Source organism: Panthera pardus, unplaced genomic scaffold (assembly GCF_024362965.1).
Source record: "Panthera pardus isolate Hobbes unplaced genomic scaffold, ASM2436296v1 HiC_scaffold_7, whole genome shotgun sequence".
NCBI classification, from domain to species: Eukaryota; Metazoa; Chordata; class Mammalia; order Carnivora; family Felidae; genus Panthera; species Panthera pardus.
In genome coordinates, this window is record NW_026527002.1 from 61973226 (window position 1) to 62000507 (window position 27282).

At 42.5% G+C, this 27282-nt stretch overlaps 1 protein-coding gene across 6 annotated transcripts in view; it reads right to left on the reverse strand.

Annotated features, from left to right (window-relative positions):
• The window catches only part of SAMD12 (sterile alpha motif domain containing 12), a 382200-nt gene that overhangs the window by 343788 nt on the left and 11130 nt on the right, over window positions 1-27282 (reverse strand). For 2 of the 6 annotated variants that reach the window (XM_019459978.2, XM_019459977.2), the window contains exon 2: window positions 897-1075. In XM_019459978.2, the coding sequence (XP_019315523.1) occupies window positions 897-1075 (179 nt within the window). Of the gene's footprint in view, window positions 1-896; window positions 1076-2555; window positions 2824-27282 lie in introns of those variants that run through there. The other 4 variants (XM_053896128.1, XM_053896125.1, XM_053896127.1 and 1 more) reach the window with 4 other exon arrangements.

Here is a 27282-nt window from a genome sequence, read left to right on the forward strand (position 1 = left end):
GAAAAACTGAACACCACATGAAGACTAGTTTCTTCAATTTCCAAGGGGCAAACTAATATGAACATCTTCAACTGTGCGCTTGACACGAGCATCTTTACTGATTTCACACAAAGAATCCATCAAGTTCCAGTTCCACTGTGGAAAACCTTTAGAAGAGGTGGTCCTTACTAGAGGACCATCTACCCTCCAAGCCCCATTTTACCAGTGTATGTATGTTATGTACCTACATTTAAGACTAAAAACGAAAAAGAACTAAGCATCCTAAAACAAAGTAGGATCATTCTATCTTCCATCAGAGTTCTGTTTATGATGGTCTACCTCACAGAATTGTTATAGGGACAAAGTAGGCCAGTATATCAAGAGTCCTTAAAACAGTACCCGGAATACACGGATATACTGAATAAAACATCAGTGATTAATTAACAGTGTTTGTCTGCCAAAGACCCTCATGCACAAGCAGCACTGGACCTTTTGCACAATCCTTCCAATGCATGCTATTATTTCATCTGTTCTACCCATGGTGGAGGGAGTTTTTATGATACCATTCTATAGAAGAAGAATCTAAGGCCTGCATAATCACATGCCATGCTTAAGTTCATAAAATGGTAAGCGTGAGCCTGGCAAACACACCTTTCACCTTTAAGTCCAGGGCATCTTTCTCAATAGCCCATTCTGTACCATACTCATGGCAGGACATGGACCACAAACGTGTTTAACTCCAAAGGGGATGCAGTCAACATTTTCATTATTGCCTAGAACCCAGAAGCAGTCGGTGTTCATTTAACTGAAGATACACCGGGACGGAGTGAAAGGACCATCCGTTCTCTGTGGCTGGACCACAAAGTATCAAAGCTGCAGCTTCCACAATCTCCATAATTTAGTGGATTACTACCTACCTTAGCAGTCTCAGCTTCTGCTGGCAGTCGCTTGGGGGTTCCTTTTTGGTCAAGCACCTTCTGAAAATTTTTGTTTTTAATGGATTGAGATTCAACACCTTCACCTTCAATCTGTAGTTTAATACCTTCGGCACGGGCAGGATGATCAATACCCCGTGGATTCAAGCCACAGTGGAGAGCTAGCAAAGAGGAAAAAAATATAACTGAAAACAAGTCCTGCAAAGAAGGCGTCCACGACAGACAGTATTTCGTGTGGCCTCAGAGGCAAGAAACAAAGCAGTGGTAAGTTTACAAGTGGTGTGATAACTATGGGAAATGATCTGGGGAGGAGGGAGCATGGCATAGAGGAAACCCTGAACTCTCAAGTCAGAAAGATTTCAGCACAAATCCAGAAACCATCAGTTCCAAGTTGTTTGACCTTGAGCAAGTTACTAATGCCCACATCACAGATGAGATTACCAAATCGGGCAACTTCGTTCCTGCCTCCCACACATGCAACTCATTCAACCCCTGCAGTTCAGCTTCTTATCTCTGCCTCCATCTGGAAGAGTGCTTGTTCCCTCCTCCTCTGAATCTATTCAAGCATCCACTCAAGTACCCCTGCTTGCATGGACTGTGCAACTATTTGCTGAGCGTGTACCATGAGACATCCCCTGGATTAGATCCTGGAAACATGGATTCATATATGACAGATGTTCCCTTCCAAGATCTTATGGTCCAATAGAAGAGGCAAACAAAAGGACAAGTGACTTTAGAACAGTTATTACAGCTACATGAAAGAGAAGGAAAGACCAAAGTGAAGGATTCAATGGAGTCAAGCCTAGATTTTTCCTGCCTTACCCTCTCCACATCCTAACATGGATAGGACCATAAATAAAATCTACAGCTCATTTTCTGAGCATAATTATTTATTCAACAAATACTTACTGAGCCCCTCCAAAGTACCCAGCATTCATCAAAGAAATAGCAGGAACCATACATTCCCCGCAGATGACCTCCACGAAGCATCCAGCATGTGTGAGGCTTGGTGTGCATGTGCACGTGCACACAATACGTGTGTGTGTGTGTGCGCGCGCGCGTGCGCACGCTTCAAGGTTTCTGGTAGTAAATTCTCTCACCTCCCTGGGACTCCACCCCTTTAAATTTAATTAAATTCCTTATCCCCTTCCCTCTGGCCTCAGAGGATTCAGGGCCAGAACCTTCACTCCTCCATCCCACTCAGGACTCTACTTCATTGGTGACTTTTACTCAATATCTTCACTTTCCCTCCATTCTCAGCATGCCTCCCTTTATATATATATATATATATATATATATATATATATATATATATATATATATATATTTATATATATATATATATACACATTTTTTTCCCTTTATACACACACACACACACACACACACACACACACACACACACACACACACATATAGAGGTTTTTAAAGGTTTATTTTGAGAAAGAGAGAGAGAGAAAAATCCCAGCACAGAGCCCGATGTGAGGCTCCATCTCACAAACCATGAGAAATCAGGAGTCAGAAGCTTAACCGACTGAGCCACCCAGGCTCCCCTCAGCATGCTTCCCTTTTAGCCAACTGCTGCAATTCTACAATTCTTCCCTTACTCAACACCCCATTCAGGTCAGGGCTTCCTCTTACCAGGCTTCCAAGAGAGTATGTGACACTTGAGAGAAGAGGGCTGGCTTCGCAGAAGTGAGGCAGGGGTTCCCTTCCTGCTCTCCATGCTCTCCTTCAGAGGAGCCATTCATTCCCACACTCGGACACAATCAACAACCTGCTGATGACGTCCAAATTTTAACCACGGCCTAGATAGACCTGTTAGGAGCTTCAGACCTAAGTGAAACTGGAGCTCAACACCCTAATTCCAGTATCAGATAGCTCAGATTTAACATGTTCAAAACTGAATCTTGGATTTTCTACCACTACCCCCCAAAATGCCTTTTCCAGTTCCACAGAAACCAGAGTCATCCTTGGCAGGACTCTCTCCACGATTTACCACATCCCTTCCATCTATCATCAGGTCCAGCAAGCTCTACACCCACAGTGCTGCTCAAATCCATCCATGTGGCTCCATCTGCACTGCCATCACCCTGGTCCGAACCACCCACGTCTCTCACCCACAATGCTGACCAGCCTAACTGCTCTTCCTCGACTGAGCCCTGAAACCCAATTAAAAAAAAAAAAAAAAAGGTACAGGTCAGATCGTGAGACCCTTTGGCCTAAAACTTTCCAATGGCTTCATTTTAGATCTAGATCACTCAAAAGTCTTTAGCATGACCACCAAGGCTCTGAATTATCTGTTCCCTTCTACCTTTCCAACTTCATCACCCACATTATCCTTCGTTCACTGTACTCTGACCACACACTTCCTTTTCACACTTCCTACTTCTTGAACACATCAAGTTCTTTCACACTTCTCAGATTTTGTACGTAATGTTTCTCTGCCTGAAATGTTCTCCCTATTCCTCACCTAACTCCTACTCATCTGTCAGGTTTTGGCTTAAAGAACACTTCAGATATGCCTTCCCTTAATCTCTTCCTCATCCCCTGCCTCCACCCCATTTTAGATCACTGTACCTGGAACAGGAAGTATTCAAATACTGAATCGATGACCTTACCTAACTATACAAAGGTCCATATGCATGTGGCTTTGTACCTTTCAATATGAAAATTATCTGAATTTCTCTTTTAGCTTCTAAGCTTCCTAGAGCCAAGAACCAGCCCATTTCATGGTACACAATAGATGTTCAACATGTATTAGTTCACACCTCCTCCCTCAGGCTTTATGCCGGATCTCAAATGATCTTCATAAAAACTCGATAAGACATAATTACATTCATTTCACAGGTAAGGGAGAGGAGACTCAAGGTGCACAGTCACAAAGTCATGCAGGTGTCTACTGAAGGTCACAGAGATCAAGCATCATTTAGGATATGGATGATTTCAAGCTTCAGATGAGCAACCCAAAATAGGTTAAGCAGTAAGGAAAATTATTAGCTTTCAGAAAAGGAAGTCCAATAATGGTACAGGTTCAGAGTTCATGGATTTGCCAGCTCAGCAGAGGATTCATCAAGGATTCTTATTTTTTTTCTTTCATCTTGCCATTCTTCTATCCAGAACATCACCTAGATCATAAGCCTGAGTCCCCTCATGGCACCTTGAGCTACAAGCTTCTGGGTCTCATCTAGAAATAGTGACAGTTCAGTTGTCTGGTTCTCTTTCCCCTAATCCTCTTTCAAATATTCATTTTTTTTCCCCATCAGCTCAAGGTGAATCACATACCTATTAACGAACTAAAACCCTGGCAGTGGAGGTAGCATCACTGTTAACCAGCTGACCCTTCTGCTAGAGTCAGTTTCTCAAACCACACTGCTAGTATTCAAGAAGGCAGGGGCGGAATAGATGCTGGAGAACCAACAGCAGTGCCAACTTCAGGTATATGGAGAAAGAGAATGGAGCAGCCAAAATCTGTAAGAGCAGAAGGCTCATTACTGTTAATATCAGATCAGCTTCTCCATCTCCGAAGAATGGCCTATTGCAACGAATATTCACAGTATTTTAAAATCATGACTATTAAAAAATTTTTTTCTTATAAAAGGAGATGAGAGATTAGCACAGGATGGATTTGGACACTAGAGGAAGAAAAATATATAGCTTTGATCTTTCTCTCCAGACTGATCCCCAGCTGCCTTGAAATTTACAGCTTCAGAATACCACTGACTTGCTGGGAATTTCCAGTACTTCCTGTTCTCCCAATACCTCCCCCACCAAACTGGATTCTCATACTTCCTTCACCTTTGCTCATGCTGGTCCCTCCTCCTAGAAAGAGGTTCTACTTCACCCCAGTTTTACTTCCTCCTTTGGGAGGCTAAGTCCACTCACCCGATGTGTCAGCTCGGACCCTTAGAAAGCCACCTAGGAGTTTCTGGATACCAGACCAAGAACCACTTAGCTATGCTTCGACCATGCACACAGTGCCCTGGTGCTTCACTTCCCTCGCTGTAATGAGGTCTACCTCACTGATCTGTACACCTTGTCTCCCACCCCTGCAAGCTCTTCAAGGCAGGCCCTTAGTCACCTCCATGACCTCCTCTCCCCAGTCTAGAACCTGGCACATAATAGGCATTAAAGAAACATTTGTTCAGGGGTGCCTGGTGGCTCAGTTGGTTGAGCACCCGACTTCAGCTTGGGTCACGATCTTGTAGTTTGTGGGTTTGAGCCCCACGTTGGGGCTGCTTTGTGCTGCAGCGTGGAGCCTGCTTTGGATTCTCTGTTCCCCTCTCTCTCCCCCTCCCTTCCCCACTCACACTCTCTCAAAAATACAGTAAAAAATAATAAATTTAAAAAAAACATTTATTCAGCTGCTAAATGAACCAGCAATCTCCTCTTTTTATACAGCCCTGCCTTAAATCAAAAGGAAACTTCCCTCGGCTGGTAAATACCTAGCATTCAAAATGTAAGAGAACTATAAACATGAGGCAGACTACGGTGTTTTGACTTTCTACACACGTAGTCACCTTCTTCACACAAATATTTTAATCCTCCATAGCTGTTCCCTCCTCGCCTGCAAACCCAGTAGTTGATTTAGGTTTTGTGCTTAGGTTTATTTATTTAAAACCATTTCTGACAGGCTTTGCTTTGTTTTCCCTGAAATTTCATGTCCCTAATATTTACAAATCAAGCAACTTTCAAATGGCCTCTTTACAAGCTGTGACCTCCATTTCTTTGTTCATCATGTAAAAGGTGCCCCTGTTTGAGTCCTCTTTTCTGTCCTCATCACTGCCCTTTCTTGTTTTCACTCAAGTTATTTACTCAATTTAATGGGCTCAGCAGCTCACAGGTCGGCTTGGAGACCCTCTTCCTGTTTCCCCGGGCTTCCGGACCACTCTGTGCCTTACTGATTTCTAGTTACCGATTTGACATCGAAAGCTGTTTGTGGTCTTTCCTTCCAGGGCCGCCCTAATAATTTTCACATTAAAGTTGCTAATACTAAGCTCTTCAAAATCAAGAATTAAAAACCAAATAGATTTCATAAATAGTCCTTTAAAAGAGTCAACAGGGACATTAGTTTTCACAATGTTTTGAGATGCCAGAGCAAAGGTACCATCTGTCTCTCGTGTGGAAAAGCCCATTCCCTCAGAAACCGGTACCCTTGTGCTTTGCTAGTGGGAATGTAAAATGGTGCAGCTGCTGGGAGCAGCTGGGGATTCCTTTAAAATATTCAACACAGAATTACCATCTGATCTGGCAATTCAACCAAAGAATTGAAAGTAGGGACTTGAACAGATATTTGTACGTCCATGTTCACAGCAACATTATTCACAATAGCCAATAGGTGGAAAGAACCCAAATGTCCACTGATGAATGGATAAAGAAAATGTGATACATACGACGGAATTTTCAGTCATACAGTGGACTTTTCAGTTTTAAGAAATGAAATTCTGATACAGGATGAACCTTGAAGACATGCTAAGTGAAATAAGCTGGTCACAAAAGGACAAATACTGTATACGACGCACTTGTAGTAGTCAAGTTCACACAGATGAAGTCAAACAGTGGTGAGCAGGAGCTGGAGGAGAGGTGAATGGGGATGTGCTTAGTCCAGTTTCTCTTTGGGATGAAAAGGTCCTCGAGACGCATAGAGGTGATAGTCGCACAACAATGTGAATATACTTAATGCTACTAAGTCATACGCTGAAAGGGGGTTAAAATGATAAATTTTATGCTACACATATTCTAGAACAAAAAAGAATTTAAAAACAAAAACAGCCCATTCCCTCTCATCTCATTCCCCCATATTGCCTCCATAGCTGGAAAGAGAAACTCCAAAGATATTTATTTTGAGAGAGACCAAGCAAGCAGGGGAGGGGCAGAGATAGAGTGAGAGAGAGGATCCCAAGCAAACTCCACGCTGCCAGCACAGAGCCTGATGCAGGGCTCGAACTGATAAACAGAGAGATCATGACCTGAGCTGAAACCAAGAGTCAGACGCTTAACCAACTGAACCACCCAGGCACCCCTCCAAAAATACTTTATTCACAAGTTTTAGAGTTTTTTCAGTAAGTTCATTGTGATTTTCAACCAAAACATGTTGTTTTCTTTAAAACAAAACAAAACAAAAAAACACGGATAGCTCAACACTATCATATTACTTTAGAATTTTGCTGGAAAGGGCATATGCTGCAAAAAGGGGCCCCAGTCTGACTAGCAGAAGAGGTGTTTCATTGCTGGAAGTGAGCCTAGACCCTGCTGGACCTGACCTCTGAAAGATCCCATTCTGACAGGACTTAGCTCACAGTCACAGGCTATGGAGAAGTGCCAGGCATTTTGTCTCAAGATGACGAGAGAACCAAGGGGTGTGCTGGCTCCACTTGCATGAACAAGTGCCTCCTACTTGCCAAGAAGTCACCCAGCTTCCAGGTCTTCCAATCCCCACCCACACCACTCTCTCTCTGCAGTGAAACAAGGGGCTGAGCCCCATTCAAGCTGAAGATTCCTTTATTTTGGGCTTTGCTGTTAACAGAGACGCTGTGCAAACACCCCCAAGGTCCAGCAGGCTGCTCCAGATCCTGCACCAAGGGTTTCTACCACCACACAGATGCTGCCTGTAGCTGAGAGGTTTGGTGCTTCTCCACTTTGACAGAATTGATCTTTGTACAAAATATACTCTTCCCTTATTTTCATGGATGATCCTTCAGGAAATTAAATAATCTATTCTTCTCATCGTGAAGCTTTAACTGATTTTGCAACCATTATATCCTCTCTAAGCAATGTTGACAATTCACCTTTTTTTCTTATTCTCTCCCCTCCTAATTCCCCCCAGCCACCCCATGTATATATACACAACGCACCGCAAGAGTATATTAACATGTCGGCTTAGTCTATGACTAGGAACCCCTTGAAGCAAGTGACTGCTCATTAAAGCTTGACAAACCGAGTGCCTAGCCAAGTGCCTACTGTAAGTACTCAATCATTGTTTATAGAATAAGCAGAGGTATGGTGGAAAGATACCAATTCAATCCTACTCACTGCCATTCCCTTCTTAGGAAAACTTACAGCTTTTATTTTTCAAAAAGGGCAAATAAAAGTTGTTTCCTATCTCATTGTATAATTCAAAGATATGTTAAGTCACAGAACCAGACAACTGATGTCAAACTGATTTTCTTGACTGCCTTCTGCAGAGGAGAAACTGTCATGGTGGTCTGTGTGCCTGCAGAGACTAAACAGCTGTACATATTTGGCATCCAATAAACGCTGCTAAATAAATACATGACCTTAGAAACAAGAGTACTTCAATCCCCATCATTATCTATTGGAATGGAGATCGTTTAAAATTTCATTTCTACGTCCTGCTTTTGCTAAAGTTCATGGAAAACACAGCCCTTGTTTCAAACCACTCTTATAAGATAACCACATAGCAGATACTCTCTAAATGTGTTTAATTAACAGAAGTGCCTTATCATACTCTGAGTTCAAATTCAGCACAGCACTACCCTCTACAAGTAATCTGGACCTCTACAGGTAATCCAAGAGACCTCTCTTTGTAGGAAACACTTCCCAAAGTTCTCCTAGAGACTCTTGGAATGTACCCACAAAGGCACTCAATTTCCCAGCCCCCCTTGCAGCTATCTGTAGCTGTGAACAGATTCCTGCCTATGGGGCCGAAGCAGAAGTTTGATGTGTAAAGATGCAGTTCTGGAAGTGACAGAAGAGAACGAATTTTTATATCACCCTTCTCACCATCTTGTCACCTTGAATGGAGAGGTGGTATCTAGAGCTGCTACAGATCATAGGCTATAAACATGAAAGCCAAGAGGCTAAGAGCAACAAAGGCTCTACCATCACCGAGTGGCTCAAACTAGGTTCTTAACCACCTATCTCCGGACTTGACACTACATGAGAAAAGTAATCCCTTGTGACAACACCAAATCAGGCCTCTTCTGGGACTTCAGATGAACCATTCCAAACTGACACATGATACCACTTTAACAATATATCGTTGCTTAGCTCTTCCTAAAGGATAAAAATGAAAACTGGAATCCTAGCAAAATATTCTGCTCTGGGTTTCTTAACTCCCATTAGGACTTCAAAAGCTGAATATAGCAATACCTTAGCAAGGAGGAGGTACACGTACATGAATACATGTAACATGAGTACATGCTGTTATCAAGAAAAATGTTATCAGAGGTAGAATCAATCTAGATGATACAGTGAATACCTGAGGGCATAACTCTTACTCATTGAGGAGCCTCCGGTGCCCAGAAAAGTGCCTAGATCACTCATAAGAATGTGTGCATTGGACGCTGGGGTGGCTCAGTCGGTTGAACGCCCAACTTCGGCTCAGGTCACGATCTCACGGCTTGTGAGTTCAAGCACCACATCGGACTCTGTGCTAACAGCTCCGGGTCTGAGCCTGCTTTGGATTTTGTGTTTCCCTCTCTCTCTCACTCTGCCCCTCCCCTTCTCGTGCTCGGGGTCTCTCTCAAAAATGAACATTAAAAATGTTTAAAAAAAAAGAATTTATGCATGAATGAATGGGAATGAATGGGAATGAATGGGAATGTGCCAAGAAGCACAACCTTGGGTTAAGCTAATTGACAGGGCACAATGTCTCTTTGGGCAAAGGAACCTGTCCAGCACATATCTACAAACGCAGGTCAGCAAACTAGGGTCGATGGGCAAATCCAACCCACTGCCTGTTTACATATGCCTTATGAGTCAAAAACAGTTTTTACATTTTTAAATGTTGGGGGGGAAAAAAGAATTAAAAAGGATGTTTTGTGATCTTTGAAAATTATATGAAACTCAAATGTCAAACATAGCTATGCTTATTTATACGTTTTCTATGCTGCCATTGTAGTATGATGGCAGAGGTAGAGGTGAGTAGTTGGGACATACCAAACGGACTGCAAAAATTAAATATTTACTAACTGGTCCTTTACCAAAACAGTTTGCTGAGCCTTGTTCTAGGGTAGAGTGCCCCCATGTCCCGGAGGACAGTGGGATCTGAGCACTCTAGCCCCCTCCATCATAACATCAAGGAAGAGCCTCATGGGTCTGAGGGACTCACCTACTTATGCTGCACTCCCCCACTCCCAGGCAATTTAAATGAGCTCAATTATGTTTGATTTTATTATTTTGGTCAGGCTATGTGGAAAGAGAATAGGATTTCCAGACCTCTCCTTGGTCAGCTAAATGTGGTATATTCTCGCTCTCTATCTGTATCTATAGATACAGATATGTTTAGAGAGAGAGAGAGAGAGAGAGAGAGAGAGAGAGATAGGGATTACACATAATAAAAATATAAACATATATTTACAATATATATTGAAGCTTAACATTCAACATACAGGTTGAAGTCCTTTCCTATCAAAAAGAATAGGGGTAAAATACAAATTTCCAAACCAGTAATTCAAGGGCATTAAAAAAGGACATGTCTGTTCCCAAAAAGTCTGCAACTGACCAGTAATAGATGGCTCCCCATCTGTTACTACGAGGGGGCTGGAGAGAAAGGCAACCTGCTGATGAGAAGAGATGGGAGCAGATATCCTGAGACATGAAGGATTGAACCTAAAGAATACTCCATTGTCGTCAGAAGTCTGCCCATAGGTAGCCTTGATAACTACTGTGTGGCCACCGGAGCTGAGCCTTCATGACTGTCCATCCGAGACAGATATTCAGACCACATGTAGATGGGTCAGCACACTGCCCCCTCTGAGCCACATGAAGCACACTCACCCTGGCTCACTCATTTAGAGATGATTTCACCTTTGTAAAAACAGTTTGCTATAAGGGAACCCTGCTCATCCAAAGACTAACTTAAGTGTGATCACCACAGCAAACCTTCACCCTTCCCACTCATGATAAACAGACTAAGCAATCTCAATACAACAGAAATTAAAACAACACTTAACTTACATAGGTCAACATCAGCGCAGGGAAAGGCTATGGACAAGCTGTAAGGCACAAACGTTAATTCCTCTCTTTCATGAGGAGAATACAACAGCAGATATAATCAGAGCTTCTGTGAAGCTTTAGATGGAGGATTCAGGTATCAGACAGAAGTAGGTAGTTTACACTGCAGAAAAAAAGGTCACCCAACCACCCGTATCAGCAAAGGCTGAGTGGAGAGCCTAGACTTCCACCCTCACCAGGCTGTACCTAGGTACTCCAAAACCCCCTAGAGGGTGGGGTCATAGAAAGCCACATAGGGAGCCCACAATTTCTGATCTGTCCACCATTATCAAGGCCACTTCCCCACCCTTGCAGCATCAGTTGAGCTGAGGTGAGGAGGCAGGACATCCACTTCCACCAGGCCATGAGACTGCCTCCTCCTTCCTGGGATAGTGTCAGAGGAAGCTTGGTGGAGAGACTCAGGACTCTTCACCATCACCCAGTGATAATGAGGAGGCCCCACCTCCCAGGTAATACCCAGCCAGAGTGATGTTAAAGCCAGCTAAAACAAGTTTTACATAAGATCAAGTCTCATAAAATGAAAATGTCCAAATTTTGATTAAAAAAGCACTCATAACCAAGAACCAAGAAGATCTCATAGTAAATGAGAAAGACAATCAGCAAATGCCAACACCAAGATGACAGAAATCTCAGATCTGACAAATATTTGAAAGCAGCCAAGATAAAAATCTTCAAAGAGTAATTACACCTGCCACAAATGAGAAACTAGAAAGCTTCACCCAAGAAACAAAGTTGCAGGAAACAGAAGACATAAAGAACTACCCAATGGAAATGTTATAACTAAAAAATGTAATAACCAAAAGGAAAAGCGCAACGGATGGGTTCAAGAGCCAAATGGAAAAGACAAAGATTTCACTGCAAAAAGTAGAAGGACCTTTCTTGCAAATGGAAATGTTCTAAATCTTGCTTTGGTTGTATAATATACAAGTATCAAAACTCAGGACTCAACACTAAGGTTATTTAATCCACAACAGTAAGCATCTACCTTAAGAATGTAACAAAACAATACAGACACTAGATATGCTTTTAGATAGAGTGGAGAAATGATTTTTGATTCATCTGTTTTGATTCATATACCTCTCCCCCACCCAACACACCGCTACCCACTGATTCAAGTCCAAGTTCTACTTTCTTGCTATATTGATGGACACATGACATCTTGCTATATTGATATAGGACACATGGCATCTGCCAAATGTTCAATGAACATCAATCTCCATTTTTATCTTAGTGCCCTCCTCCATCACAACGGAGGGGTCTTTGGCATTAACATTTTTAACAATTGTTAAGTAAACAAAATGGTAGTATTGTAACATAGTACAGACTTGAAAAGTGACAATCCTGAATGAAAAGAACAAACTAAAGTGAAATGGGGGAGGGAGGCATAGTCAGAAGGCAAAAAGAACAGCTTTTCAAATACACAAACAACTTTAGTGAGAGAGTTGAGGAATGAAGGGATAAAGATAAAAGCAAATACGTGCACCCTGTAACATACTTTGTACAGGTGAGCTGACGGCATTCTCTGTCAAACAGTACCACGGGGGGGAAAAGTGACTGATGGTTTAGGAAGCCTTTACACACTACAATCTGGTATTCCAGGAAGGGAAGAGGAAGCGGTGGTACCAAATTAACATACGGGGGACTCTTCCTCCCCTATCGATAAGGTATTAGAAATTAGAAGGAGGGATGCTTTCACCTGCCCCTGGTCAGTCCATCCGTCGCCCTCAGTAACCATCTCACCCCGCTGCCTCAACATGTGAGTGCGTGCTGTGGGGGCGGTCACTAAGCTCTGACCCCCACGTCTGCATGAGCAAGTGGTCCCCCCACTCCCTGCCCCACCCACAACCCCTGTGGCCCAGGGAGGCGTGTGTAGGATGTGCTGCTGCTGCTCCCTCACCAGCCAGGGCCTAGCCAGCCCCCTCTCCCTGCCAGGGCTGTGGGGACAGCTCCAGGGGCCTGGGGAAAATCACACTGCCAAAACTGAAGCTGACTCCACCTCCGTCTGGGTGGCCAAGTGTCCTCCCACCTCTGCCTTCTTTGTCCCACTGGGCGCAGCACCAGCGGACAGCCCTCGCTGGACAAAGCTAGAGGCTGAGCATGACTCGTCCCACCCGGGCCTGGACTCACGTGCTGGCCCGTATGTATTGCCCCCATATGTGCTATACTCTGGGCCTGCCGGCCTGCCACCTCTGCCCCCAGGCTCAGTACCACCACCCTCAGGGGGCCCTCCCCAAACCCAGCCAGGACACTGGGGGACCAAACACACACAGTCAGAGCCCTCCCCGGTGTCTACTGGTGAGGCCCTGGCCTGGAACGCTCAGGAGCCTGAGCTGACCCTGAGTGGGGAGGGGGACAGGGGAGGGCAAAAAAGAAAAAAAGAGGGGCGTGGAGAGGGAGGGAAAGACAGAGATGCTAAGCAACTTGGTTAAGACCACCATGAAAATGGAGAAGGAGACATGAAAACCAGGATTCGTACATCACACACAACGCAGTTTCCCCTCTACACCTTAATTATTGCTTAGTTGGTAAAACCACAGGCTTTGGAGTTGAATAAACCTGGCTCTTCCACTGTTGAGCTGTGTGGCTTCAGGCAAGTTACTCAGCTTTAGGTTAAGGTTAACTTACCTATGAAATTGGAATAATCGTAACGTCTTTATAATTTAGCTTTAGAAGAAAAGTGCCCAGCGCCTGGCACCCAGTACGTGCCCCACAAATGGTAACTATTGCTTTATTACATCCTTTGCTCTTGCTAATATCACCTTAATGATCCTGATTTCATCAGAAGTATCTTTACCCTTGGTATATACGTCTGAGTACATGTACACAGAGCAGCTCCATTAATAAAAAAGGAAAAAAAAAGTGACTGGTCAGGGGTCAGGTCAGTGTAGGAGGACAAAAGGTCAGATAATGATTTCAGAGAAGAAAAAGAGCAGCTTAAAATTCTCTGGGAAGAGTAATCCTGGCAACTAAAGAAAAAGGACTATCTCAGGAGAAACTAAACAGGTGTCAAGTCACACCAACATGCAAAAGGCTCAACAGGTTCCGGTTGGACTTGATGGGCAGGATGAAGGGATAGGACTTCCCCTTCCCCAAGGGGCTGGAGTGAGAGCACACGCGATCTTGCTTGCTCACACCTTCTATTCATGGTAACTTGCAGGAACACTCCAGGTGAACCAGCCCTATTACTGTTTCACTGGATCTTCCTAAATGTACGTGCCTGTGTATACAGATACACAAGTCGAAGATCATAGTATCTGAAAGGAGAGCCATGATGGAGGAAATGGACGGATCTTAATTTATGGATTGACAATCAGCATCTTCAAGACTTGTGAAGATGGAAAGGAGCTCAAAGGTCAACAGAGCCATTGATACATATACAACTCGCTGAAGACTCAAAAAAATGCTCCTTTGAAATTTCTCAAGTATACAAAGAAAATGAATAAAACACCATGCAGCTTGACATCACAAATTAAAGCTCAATACTCCTTAGTCAATCTTTGAGGCCACGCTGTCCAAAAAAGGAGCCCAATAGTAGTATGTGGTTATTTTAATTACATTTAAATACAATTTTTAATTTAATTCCTCAGTTACATCACCCACATTTCAATTGCTCAATAGCCACATGTGGCTGTGACCACTATACTGGATGGTACAGATTACTGAACATTATTCATCATCACAAAGTTCTACTGGATAGTGCCAGTTTAAAAGATCAGGGTCTTCCCAATGTTAAAACCAATTTGTTCTGTTCTGTAAATGTTACCTGAGGGGGGAAAAAAAAACAAACTGACTAAAATAGTTGGACTTTTCTACAGTTTTAAGATTTTTTTCAGTCATTTAAATAACCATATGCACATTTTAGGGATAAGACAAAAGAAGATATAATGACGTATTAGGGGTTTTATAAATTTTTTGCTCTTTGAGAATGAACAGCACTTAGAACCTGTCTATTGCTCTGACTTTTATAAAAGTATATCTGAAGTGTGTGTGTATAAAAGTGACTATTTGTTTAGTTATTTCAGACAGAGTCAGATCTTTATTCCCCAGCCTCGTTGCTTCTGTGTCACAGATCAGTGTTATTTTTGTCATGGTTATAAGCTTTTAGAGATCCAAGATTATCTTGGAGGGAGACAGAGATAAACTGGGAATCAGAGAAGTCAGCTCTGGCAAAGCTCACAGTCTACTAAAAGAGTGACTTGAAAACGTCTACCCAGAGAGGGCAGATACAGGATGAACATTTCACTGGTCCTCTGTGAAATGGAAAACAAAACAAAACAAAACCAGATAGCCTCAGGAGTTTTCCATTGGCCAGTTTTCAGCATAAAGCCCTGTCCTCTCATACTCTGCATTTTTGGGGGTCAAATGCTGATTTTTATGAAATTAGATTAGAGGTGGTGTTTCTGTTCACGTGAGTTTTAATGTTAGTAAAAGTTATATAAACGGTGAGTGTCCCATTAAAAAAATTTTTTTTACTTGTCTATAAAAGCTAAAGGTTTGAGTACTTTTATGCTATTGAGCAAAAATAAGCAAGCCATAGTTACTTGCAGATGGCATGAGAGCAAGGGAAGCTGGGAATATGAGCTGCAGAGAAAGTAATGCTAAGAGGGTTCAAAAACTGAGAAAAGGATTACTTCCAAGAAAACAACAGAACAGGCAAGACTCCATAGAACTTGGTATTTCTGATAGGTTTTGAAGAAAAGGCCAGCTTTGCATCCAAATATCAAGGAAGATGTCCAAGCAAGAGGGACCAATTTTTTTTTTTTAATGTTTTATTTATTTTTGAGACAGAGACAGAGCATGAGCAGGGGAGGGGCAGAGAGAGAGGGAGACACAGATCCAAAGCAGGCTCCAGGCTCTGAGCTATCAGCACAGAGCCGGGCGTGGGCTCGAACTCAGGAACTGTGAGATCATGATCTGAGCCAAAGTTGGACACTTAACCAACTGAGCCACCCAGGCACCCCAAGAGTGACCAATTTAAAAGAAGGTACAGATTAGGTAAGTTTGGAACATTTACAAGGAAAAGTAGGTCATTTGAAAAGAAATTATGGAGATGGGACAGGAAGATGATCAGGGAGCTTTTGAGTGCATGGGGTTTTGGTAATAGGATCAGAAGTCTGGGACTTTTCACTAAACAACTGGACGGTGAAGAAATGCTTTAAACACAGGGAAACAGCCAATGTTGTATTTTAGCTATATGGATGAATAAACATGTGACAATCTTCATCTGTTTGATGTGGGCACCCTTCAAGATGCAGTTCAGGTCTCGTTAAAACCTCTTCATTCCAACACCTATCTGTATTCCTTAATCCTAACTCCCAAAGCATCCATCTACACTTCACAGGGCAAGTCACTACTGCAAATTAGGCATCTAATAAATCGTATGGCTGTTAATTATCAACTTCATTACCTGTATCCTTTTAAAGACCAGACGCATAATAGGGGCGACATGAGGCCTGCTGGTACAAGCCAGCATATCCCACAGCCCTTATGTTCCCACTCATGAATCCTACAGTCGAACACTGGTGGGCGGGCACACATCCTGTGGACGTTTTAATCACATATATAAACATTGCCCTAAGAGACAACTAAAGAAACAAAACACAAGTAAATGGCAGAAAGCATGATTGTGTATTTAAGAAAGGATTTATATTCCCACTTAGCTTTGCAAATCAGATGATGCTTCTAAAATATTTTACCAGGTTCCTCATTGGTCTAGATCGTCTTGGCTGGTATACAAAAAACAAAAACAATTCTAAAGAACACACTCTGAAAGATTAGCAAGTCATTTTATGGTGGTGTAAATTATTTCTAAAGATGCTTCTACTCAGTTCTCAATATGATAGACATTAAAACATTGTAAACACCAACTGTCACAATCTAAACCTCTCCTTTAAGATTAGAGAGAAGGGGGAAAAGAATCAAGTACATAGAGCTCAGATCAGGGAAAGTCTATCAATCCAGCCACTTGCCCCCTTGGCTGCAAACAAAAGCCATGAGGAAGATGGCACCACTCTAAGCTCATGTTCTCACATTTTAGCTGAATCTTCAAGCTCTGCCTTATGTTCCATCTTCAACCCACACACTCCTCCCATAAGGCAAGTCTTGCCCTACATAATAATCCTCTCCCCTGTTTATTACTCCCTTCTTTTTCCCTTCTCCAAAGTAAGACTATTAAAAGTACATTATTGTTCATACTTTAGGCAAACCTAAACGGGCACTATTCTAAGCACCTTACATGCTATGATAGATCAACTGTTTGATAAACACTTACTCCTCTTCTTTCAGAGCAAAGTGTGTATGCTTAGACAAGGACTTTGGCCTTGGCCGTGTGATTTAACTTGACCAACGGATAGAAGTGGACGAGATGTGAACAGTGGTTACGAAGTTTGATTTGGCCTCTTACACACTTGTGATAACTAGAAAAAAAAAAAAAAGCATGCCTTAGGGGCTACTGCTCCTTCAACCTGGAACCCAGAAGGAGAATCACAGAGCAGAACTGACCCCAGCCTAAAGTAAGGAGCCAAGTCCAGCCTCTCTTGGCAGAGAGATGGAGAGAACTGGCGGGGGTAACAAGTACTAGACCTACAGGAGCCTGTGATTCATGACAGGATTTTGTTCTTTATCCTAAAGACAGTGGGGGACCTTTAGGATGCAGCTTCTAGAAGTCTTCTCCACTCCATCCAGATGCCATCTGGGGTCCCTTTAGACCCTTCAGACCCACAGCGTACTATTATAGAAACATGTACTACAATACAATTATTGTTTATGCATTTACCACGCCACCGATACGACTGCTTCTCCCACAGGGTTACTCTATTTCATGCTGAAGTCAAAATAACGATTGAAGTCTCGTCATGTCCATGAGAATTCAGAGGAACAGATGTTTGAATTGATGGGTCTTATCCCTTCAAATACATGACCTAAACATTTCAGATATAGGAGAAGAGAAAGACATCCAAAGACAGGGGAGCAATCCACAACAGCTATGCCCGTCTCAGAGCAGATTCCTATTTCTTGCTCTGCAGGCAGAAGAACCCAATCAGGGGAGCAGCTGCTGAGAGAGGAGGTGGTTCCACCAGCTGATACTAAAATAAACCAGAGAATAGCAGGCATTTCATCAGCCATAAACCCTCTACTCCCATTTGCATGGCTGACTCCTGGTTGTGCAAGCCTCCGCTTAATCGTCTCAGTGAAGACATTCCTAACCACCTTCTCTAAGTAGCTTCCCAGGCAAATCCCACCCCATCCCCCATCGTTGTTTTGGTTCTCTACATGGCACTTGGTACCGCCATGTAGAGATGGCTTATGTGTTTATTGCATCCAATAAAAGTTTTAAGTGGTAAGAGAAGGAGGCTTGCCTGTGCCATTCATTGTTATAACCCTAGCACAGTGCCTGACACATGGGCAGCACTCAGTGAATACTTGTTAAATGAATGGGCTGAGGAGATGAAATGCCTTCTTTTATACACATCCTCCTCTTGGGTTTTGGTTTTCCTCTGCAAGGCTGCTTCAGATGTTCCTGTGTAAGCGGGATCTTCAAAGTCCTATAAATGCATACAAAGTCTGACATACATTTGTGTGTCTGCTTTTTTCCAGGCAAAGGAACCCTAGCTATCAGAGAATCAAAGGATCCATCTCTCTTATAGACAGAATTGTGTCCTCCCTGCAATTCACTTGAAGTCTTAACCCCAATGTGACTACGTTTTGAAGACAGGATATTTAAGGAGGTAATTAAGGTTAAATAGGCCATAAGAGTGGGCCCTAATCCAATAGGACTGGTGTCCTTACAAAAAGAGGAAGAGATATCAGAGGTGTATGCACACAAAAAAGGCTACTTGAAAACTTAGGAGAAAGGTCTCAAGAGAAAGCAAACCAGCCAACACCTTCATCTTGGGCTTCTAGCCTCCAGAAATATGGGAAATTCTCTGCTGGTTATGTCACCAGATTTTGTGATGGCAGTCTCAGGAATCTAATACAGTATCCTGTAAAGGTAAGAACCACGGATAAGAAACTACCATTTATTGGAGCACCTAAGTAGGTTGTATTCCTTATTCACATCAATACACAACAATCCTGCTGGGTAATTACGATTGTTGCCATTCCACAGAATCAGGAAATGAAACCTGGACCTAAACCCAATCAACAGTTCAGTCTGTCTGCATATTAGAAACACCCAGAGAACTTGTAAAATCCCTCAGACCTAGCCAACCAAAAAGAGAACCCAAGTTAATGTGTCCTCAAACAGCCCAGGCATCAGGTACTTCTAATGACTGGTTGGAATTAAGAACCAGTGAGTGAGGCAACCATCATCCCCCAACTTTGGGATTCTCTGATTGCTGGCCTCCCCAGGTCACTTGCTACTGCTTCTGACCATCACTGCAATCCTGCGCATGGTATGCTCAGTGAATCTTATTTTGTCTCAACCCACCTCCATTCACCCTGTCTCCACCACAGCCCAATATTTGATTGGGGATAGTTCCACTCTTCCCAGTTTTTATAGTTCATCTGGGATCTTACCCCAACTCCAGGGCTTGAATGCATGAACTGGTGCTAAGCCAATCAGCACATTCCATATCTCTGACCACATGACCTATGCTGTCCAATCAGACACCTCTGCACTGGTGTGGGAATTACAGGGAAGAGACTTGTTTTCTTTCCTACCAGATGTGTTCACAGGAGGAGACAGAAACTGCCACAGCAGTTCTGACCTCTCAAGACAAAAAGTCTCTGGGTGAATAGGGTCAGAATGGAAAGGAAGTCCAGGTGAAACAACTAGAAATCTGGATTAAACTTCTCTCCAGGCCAGATGAATAGCCAGGCTTCTCAATTAGATGAGCTAATACACAGCCTCTTACTACTTAAAGCTAGTTGGGTTTTCCAGTCCCTACAGCTTATATCATGTCAAACCACCCTGGTCTTTTTTTTTTTTTTTTTTTTAATTTTTAAAAAAATATGTTGAGAGAGAGAGAGTAAGCGAGTGAGCAGGGGAGGGCAGAGAGAGGGAGACACAGAATCCAAAGCAGTCTCCAGACTCTGAGATGTCACCACAGAGCCTGACACTGGGCCGAACTCACAAACTGTGAGATCATGACCTGACCTGAAGTCGGATGCTTAACTGACTGAGTCACCCACATGCGCCAAACCACACCTGGTCTTTGGTGACTACAAGGGTCTTCCGATGTCAGTAAAGTGCTGTGGCTTTCTAACCTGGTGTGTTAGGTATTTTATCGTGAATTTCATCTTGCGATTAGAAGGCTGCCCAGGAAGGGTTTTAAGCAAGTTCGTGTTAAGATTTTCTTTTTAAACATTACACTGTTTCCATACACAGCACCCTTGGGAGGCTCAGAACTGGAGTCAGAAAAAACTCATTTTAGAAGCTCCCGGATTCACCTGGTGAGAAGAGAGGAAGACCTAAGTTAGGGCAAAGGTAGCGAGGAGAGAAGGAGATTGGTTTACAGATTTTTTTTTTTTTTTTAGTTTTTTAATGTTTATTTATTTTTGAGAGGGAGAGGCAGAATATGAGTGGGGGAGGAGCAGATAGAGAGAGAGGAAGACACAGAATCTGAAACAGGCTCCAGGTTCCGAGCTGTCAGCACAGAGCCTGACGTGGGGCTAGAACTCAGGATTGGCAAGATCATGACCTAGGCCTATATCGGATGCCCAATCGTCTGAGCCACCCAGGCACCCCTGCAAATTATTTCAGTCAAGGGTTGACCAATGTTATCTGCTAACCCCAGACTTGGTAAAATGGGTCCAACTTGGTAATTGACTGGATGTGAGGGAGGAGGGAAATGAGTCAAGGTAGCTGCTAGATTTTTTGGATCTTTATGTTCTCCGTGTTTGGTCCCAGAATCATAAATTGATTGAGTCACCGAATGTCAGAGGAGGATAGAAACTCATTAAAATTATATAGCTCAACAGCCTTGTTTTATTGGTGATAATATTGAGGGCAGCTTCCGCTGAGGTAGCAACTAGTTAGCAGGGCAAGCAGGACTAGAATTTAGCCCTGGTTTCAGTAGTGTATCTATCACACTATGTTCCTCTCTTCTATGCCTCTAGATAAAGATGTCACTCTTTTTTGAGACCACTGTGTTGCATGTAATTATTGTATATTTAATAAATATTACTAGACATCTATAATGAGTCTCTCAGTGGTCCTAGGACAGTCTGTCCCTCAGGAGACTTGGTCTTATCTTTGTTATACATATTTTCCCCAAGCCATTTTTGTGCTTTTGATTTTTTTAGATTTGACATTTTTTTAAGTGGTTGTAAAACATACATCATACTTCTTCACTCTAAGGATTATTCACTTTCTAATCTGAACAATGTTTTATGTTAAAAGCACAGTGAATTTATTCAAGCCAAGAACTGAAGAACTGCTTATTCAGCCTCATGACAAGAAAAGAATAAATCCCAGACATGCATTATCTGAACATAACCACAGTCAACTCCAATTGAAGACCAAAATATCCTACTAAAAGGCAAGCAAAATGCTTTCTGACTGCTAGGCAAAACCAAAAACCATACAAAGAAAAAAGGCTAGGAAAAAAATATGCCAACTACTAGCAATACCGGTCTTTTAAGAGGTGGATCCATGGATAATTTTTTTTTCTTTCTACTTACTTTCCAAAGAGTATATATAAGCATGTAATCATAATTATTTTAAAAGGTTAATTTAAAAAGTTGGGAAATGTTGCTATGTTGCATTTAAAAAAATTCTTGAATTTCTAATAGTATTTTGCTCCAGGATATTAACAGACTATATTAAATTATGTAAAAATTATTAAAACCTTTAGGTTTACAACAAAACTATGCTTTCAGGTCTAAATAGCTGATGTAGCCTTTCTAACTGGATAAATTTTCTCTTCATGCCTAGTGAATGACTGTTTAAGTATTTCCAGACACCAAACCCTCTTCACTGTTGTCCTATTTTCCAGTGTATCTTCCTTTTTTCTCATCCTTTGACAAACCCAACATGGTTGGTGAAGTATCATAAATTCAAATTTTTCCAGACCATTATCTTTAAGCAGGTTGCCTCACATTCTCAACAGGAGAGAATTCTTAGTGCTGTGGTCTCATTCCGCTTGCTTCTTTCATGGAATCTGGACCCCACTGTCCCTCCTTGAGAATGGGAGCCCAGATTTCAAAAATGGAGGACAAGTGGCCAGGCCAATGGAGGACAGCTGGCTCTTCTAAAAATGCTAGCTCAACATTATCAAGCCCTTATCCCCATTCCCACTTCAATGATGAAATACCAGTGGGTAGATACAGAGGAAAAGAGAGGAGAAAAACCTAATCAGGACAGAAAGAGGCAACTGTGGGTGGCCCTTGGGGACATCTCTCCATTCTAAGTTCAAAAAGACCTAGTCAGCAGAAGGGACCACATGGGAAAGTCTCTAGAAGCAGTCAGCAGAATGCATGCTTAAATCAAAATGCTATAACCTGAACACACAAGTACATGACAAGTTACTAAGAGTCCAGCCAGCCCTTTCTCCCCTAACCCTTTTCAGACCAACACATGATTGGTGCCACCTCAATACTAACTCCTAATCCCAAGTATCAAGAAACACTCTTGCCCCAACAAGTCCCATAAACAGGACACCGCTCTTGGAGTTGAATCTGTTTTGGTTTGCATGACCACTTTTGTCACATCTGAATGTATACACATGCACTACAGCGCTAGGGTGGGAGTTAGGAAACTTTCTCCATCCTATTACACGCTCTTATGAAGACGTGATGCACTGAGCAAAATAACATTTCACAATGATCTTCTGAGCATACACCACGTATCTTTTTTTGTAGTGAGGGAAATTTCTGGTTAAAACTATCATCCTCAGAAATGATAATTCCTATAAATTCTACATTTAGATTGCTAACTTTCTAGAAGTAATACAATTAAATATACCCAGACATTGAACCTTATCTGGAAATTAAGAAAATGAGTAGATAAGGCCATAGACTCTAGAATCAGATTTGGGAGTTTGAATATTGGATCTTCTGAGCGATTAACCAGTCCAAGAAAAAATGATCTAAATATTCTGATGTAAGACAACTTCCTCCCTCATTCTAAAAATCCAGCCAATACATCTTATAATGAAAACCATGATTGACAGGCCCCATCCATCCACCATTAAAAAAATTAAGGTCACTCAAATATGAGCAGAGAGTCTAATATCTACAAATACTTGAATATCTAACAAGAACAGAGACCAGAATGAAGACCAAAAAAAACCAAAAAAAAACAAACAAACAAACAAACAAAAAACCAAAAAAACCCCACCTTGAAGGCATATGGAGAGCCAGGTAAACTTCAATCAAACAACAGAAATGTTAGCATTAATAACCTCAATGAAGTATGGCAAGATACTATATCCACAAAGATTAGATGCTATAAAAATTTCAGGCAAAACAAGCTGTTGAAAAATTAAGAATGGTACATGCTTGAAAGATAAATTTTATCAGAAAATACAACAAAAACAGATGAGAAATAGGAAACAGACTTAAACTAAAAACTAGTCCAACAATAAGAGAAAGGAATGGATCTAAGAAATATTTCACAGGGGGAAAGGAAGACAGGATTGGGGCTTGTTTCCTTACAGGGTGTGGCAGACCCTTAATTGCTCCCAACTCTCCACTGCCAATAAAATACCAGTCCAAACTCCTTAGCAGCTAGAGCCCTTCCCAGAATGCTAAGGCCTTCCTGCTCTGGGCTGATTTCCTTCCCTTTCCCCTTTGGAATCTGCCCAGCAGTGAGTTGTTTGTTGGCTCATGGTGCACCTTGAATCCCACCCCCATCTTTTTATTACACAAGATAGGGGTTTTCTATGACTCTGACTTTGACATTCACCACCAAGTCACAGGGACAGAACTGACAGAGAGGATACTTTCTGGAACTTGGGCCTCATTAAATGTTGTATCTACAGAGAATGAAATTGTTCATTAGGCTGACCATACACAATGACCAAAAAACAAAGCAAAAACACAAACGCATTTATATTTTATCAACTAACCAACCGCTGAGATTTGCTAAAATGACAGGTTACACCAGCTATCATGAATTACTTATAGAAAGCCCAGAAGGAAATATGAACTTTCCCTGGGGTGATCTACTGGCTTTCTTAGTGGCAACAGAATGGGCACTGAAGTCATTTGAACTTTGGTCTGAATTCTTACTCCATCATTTACCAGCTGGTGACCTTGAGGCAATTATTTAATCTCTCTGGGCCTTCATTTTTCATGTAGGAAATGAATATTAAGAACCATCGCATGGGATTGTTGTGAACAGGTAGGATATTCAAAATAAACAACCAGTATGGTCCAGACCACAACCCATCAGAAGTCATTGGCTATCAACAGCCAGTGTAGCTGTACCAAGGAAGACTGGCTGGAGAGCAGCTCCAGCTGCTACTATCAGTGAGTGCCTAGTAAACATTAGCTATTGGTATTCCTAGTTTCTTATTTGTGGGTTTTTTTTCTGTCTGTGGTGAGTATGAAAGATTTTCACACCTAGAAAAAAGTGTTTAAATATTACTTTAATATAGCTATTTAGAAGATCTAGTTATGGCAAATCAACAAAATAATGGGGAGGGGGGAAGGAATTTAGCTTCTCACTACCGGAGCCAAGGATTGGGTGCTTCCAGAGAACTACATGACCTCTGGCCCGACTCTGGCTGCCTCCATCCATAATTTCAGAGAATTCTGGATACCTTCTAGAACAGCCCATTTGCAAAGCCCTTCAAAGTAGGCCCTGTGCCATCCCTTCAATCATGGCAGCAGTAATAGAAGCCATCAAAGACTCAAGACCCCAAGTTTTTAATCTAAGCTCTGTCACTAATATGTTATGTGACCTTGGACAAGTGAACCTTCACATCCTTCTTTATGAAATGGGAACAAGAGCCCCTGTTCCAGCTGCCAATGGATCAGCTGCGGTTCAGATGAGAAACTGTACTTTGGAAAGCACCAAGTACTCTGTAAAGCCAAGGCGGTAGGATTTCAATGATGATGGCCTTGGGGTGAGCCCCAGCAAACACACGGGTGCCAAAAGCTACCAGCTATTGAGTTTCAATTAAGAAACTCTGGCCAGGCAAAGCAGGTCAGAGGGAGGCAGAGTTTCCTGGGGGCTCTACAGAGGCACTTAGCAGGCAATAGACCAAGCATCAATCAGAAAATCACTACCATTACCATTAGAATCAGGGACAATGGCAGCAGCACCCTGGAAACCTAAATCTTAAAACTTTAAAAGCAGGAAGGGGGCAGGAGATCGAAGAAAATAGGGAACATGATCTTATCTTGGCAAAATTATGAAATTGGCCAAGTTTATTTTCAGTACCTTTTTCGCTTTTCCTTTCTGACATTACCCCTATTAGTTTTCCTGAAACACCAAACCCAGCCTGTAGGGTCAGGGTGCCCTCATGGCACCAGCTGGCTGACCAGCACCCACCAAGGCCTAACCTCTCTAGGAAATGACTTGCATTCTGAAAATGATACCCTCCTCCAACATCTGTGAATTTGAAATCCGAAATCCTATTCCACACCTGACCTACCTGGAGTCAATTATTACAAAATAAACTAACAAAATGTCAATGATCTATGTTATTAAAGGTCATCCTTTTGAGAGAGACTGCGCACGTGCGAGCCAGGGAGAGGGGCAGAGGGACAGAGAGAATTCCAAGCAGGCTTTGTGCCCAGCACAGAGCCCAATGTGGGGCTCAATCCCATGACATTGGGATCATGACCTGAACCGAAATCAAGAGTCAGTCAACTGATGAGGCCACCCAGGTACCCCCTTAAAGGTCATACTTTAAGACCCTCATTTTTAAAGAAAATTCTAAGGATGATAATGTCTTAATCCAGTATTCCCAGTGTTTCCTAACTAGGAAAATGGACAGACATCTTCTGTTTTTATCAAATTCTGGCTTGAGCATTACCAGTTGAGTGACCATGCCCAAGTTACTTAACTCTCTGTGCCCCTTTGTTAATTATAAATAGGGATGATAATGGTACCTCCCACATAGGATTGATGGGAAGGTTAAGGAGTTAATATATAAGCAGGACAGTGCTGGTCACACAGTATAGGTATTAGTATTTCTTGAAGATTACATATCTTAATAACACTCCTTACCTGCACCACCCATCACCCACCACCCACCCCTTCCAGAAAAAAAAAAAAAAACCTTCTGCATCTAAACTCGTGATGGTCCTTGCTTTCTATCCATTTTCCCTTCCATCCTATGGATCTTCAAAATCTCCCTATCCACTGGGATGGATGGATGGATGGATGGATGGACGGACACACACACACACACACACACCCCCCATCTACAAACTCTTTCAAATATTTCTAGCTTAAAGAAGAAAAAAAAAAAAAAAGCTTCCTTTGAACTGGTTTCCTATCTAGGTAAAGGCCTTCATCTTCCTTCCCACATCTTCTCAATGGTGAGAACAGTGCAACTCTTTAAACCTGGATCACTCTCTTGCTGTAACAACTTCTCCCTTTGTTCCACTTCAATACATGTGTATCAAGGGTAGTGTCATCATCCATTTAATCTTTGAATTATTTTAATATGGATTTGCTTCTCATTTCATCAGAGTATCTTTTACTACTTGCCAAACTCATGGACTCTCACAGCTAATACCTTGCTGGTGGTCTTTGACCATCAGGTGATGCTGACATGCTCCATTCCAAAATGGCTCACTGCTACCACAGCTGCTTCTTCCTGCCTCCTTCCGCTTCTTCATCCTACCCCTTCAACACTGCCCTCGCCTGGCAGACACACTCTTCCCACACACGGAGATCTTCATCTCTTGCCCATCTATTCTCTTGCTGTAGACATAGAAGGAGAGCAGAAGGACATCACACGAACCCGTGGGAGAAAGGGCATTTGAGGTGGGAGAAGAGCACAAAGACGGTGGGGGGGGGGGGGGGATTCAAGGTGTGCCACGAGCCAGCAAACAACTGAGTGCTGGGCCCCACTGACTATCAGGGTAGACTCTGAAGGGGAAAGGGAGGGAAATCAGCCCAGAGCAGGAAGGTCTTAGCACTCTGGGAAGGGCTCTGGCTGCTAAGGAGTTTGGACTGGTATTTTATTGGCAGTGGAGAGTTGGGAGCAATTAAGGGCCTGCCACACCCTGTAAGGAAACAAGCCCCAATCCTGTCTTCCTTTCCCCCTGTGAAATATTTCTCACATCCATTGCTTTCTTTTCTCTTAATACTTCAGCTTGCTTGGTTTTTCAGTTTCTCCAGGTTAGGACCAAGCTTTCTGCAGCAGTTAATTCACTTTTTTTTTTTTAATGTTTATTTTGAGAGAGCCTGCAAGCAAGTGGAGGAGTGGAAGAAAGGGGGAAAGAGAGAACACCAAGCAGGCCCCATGCTGTCAGCATAGAGTAGAAC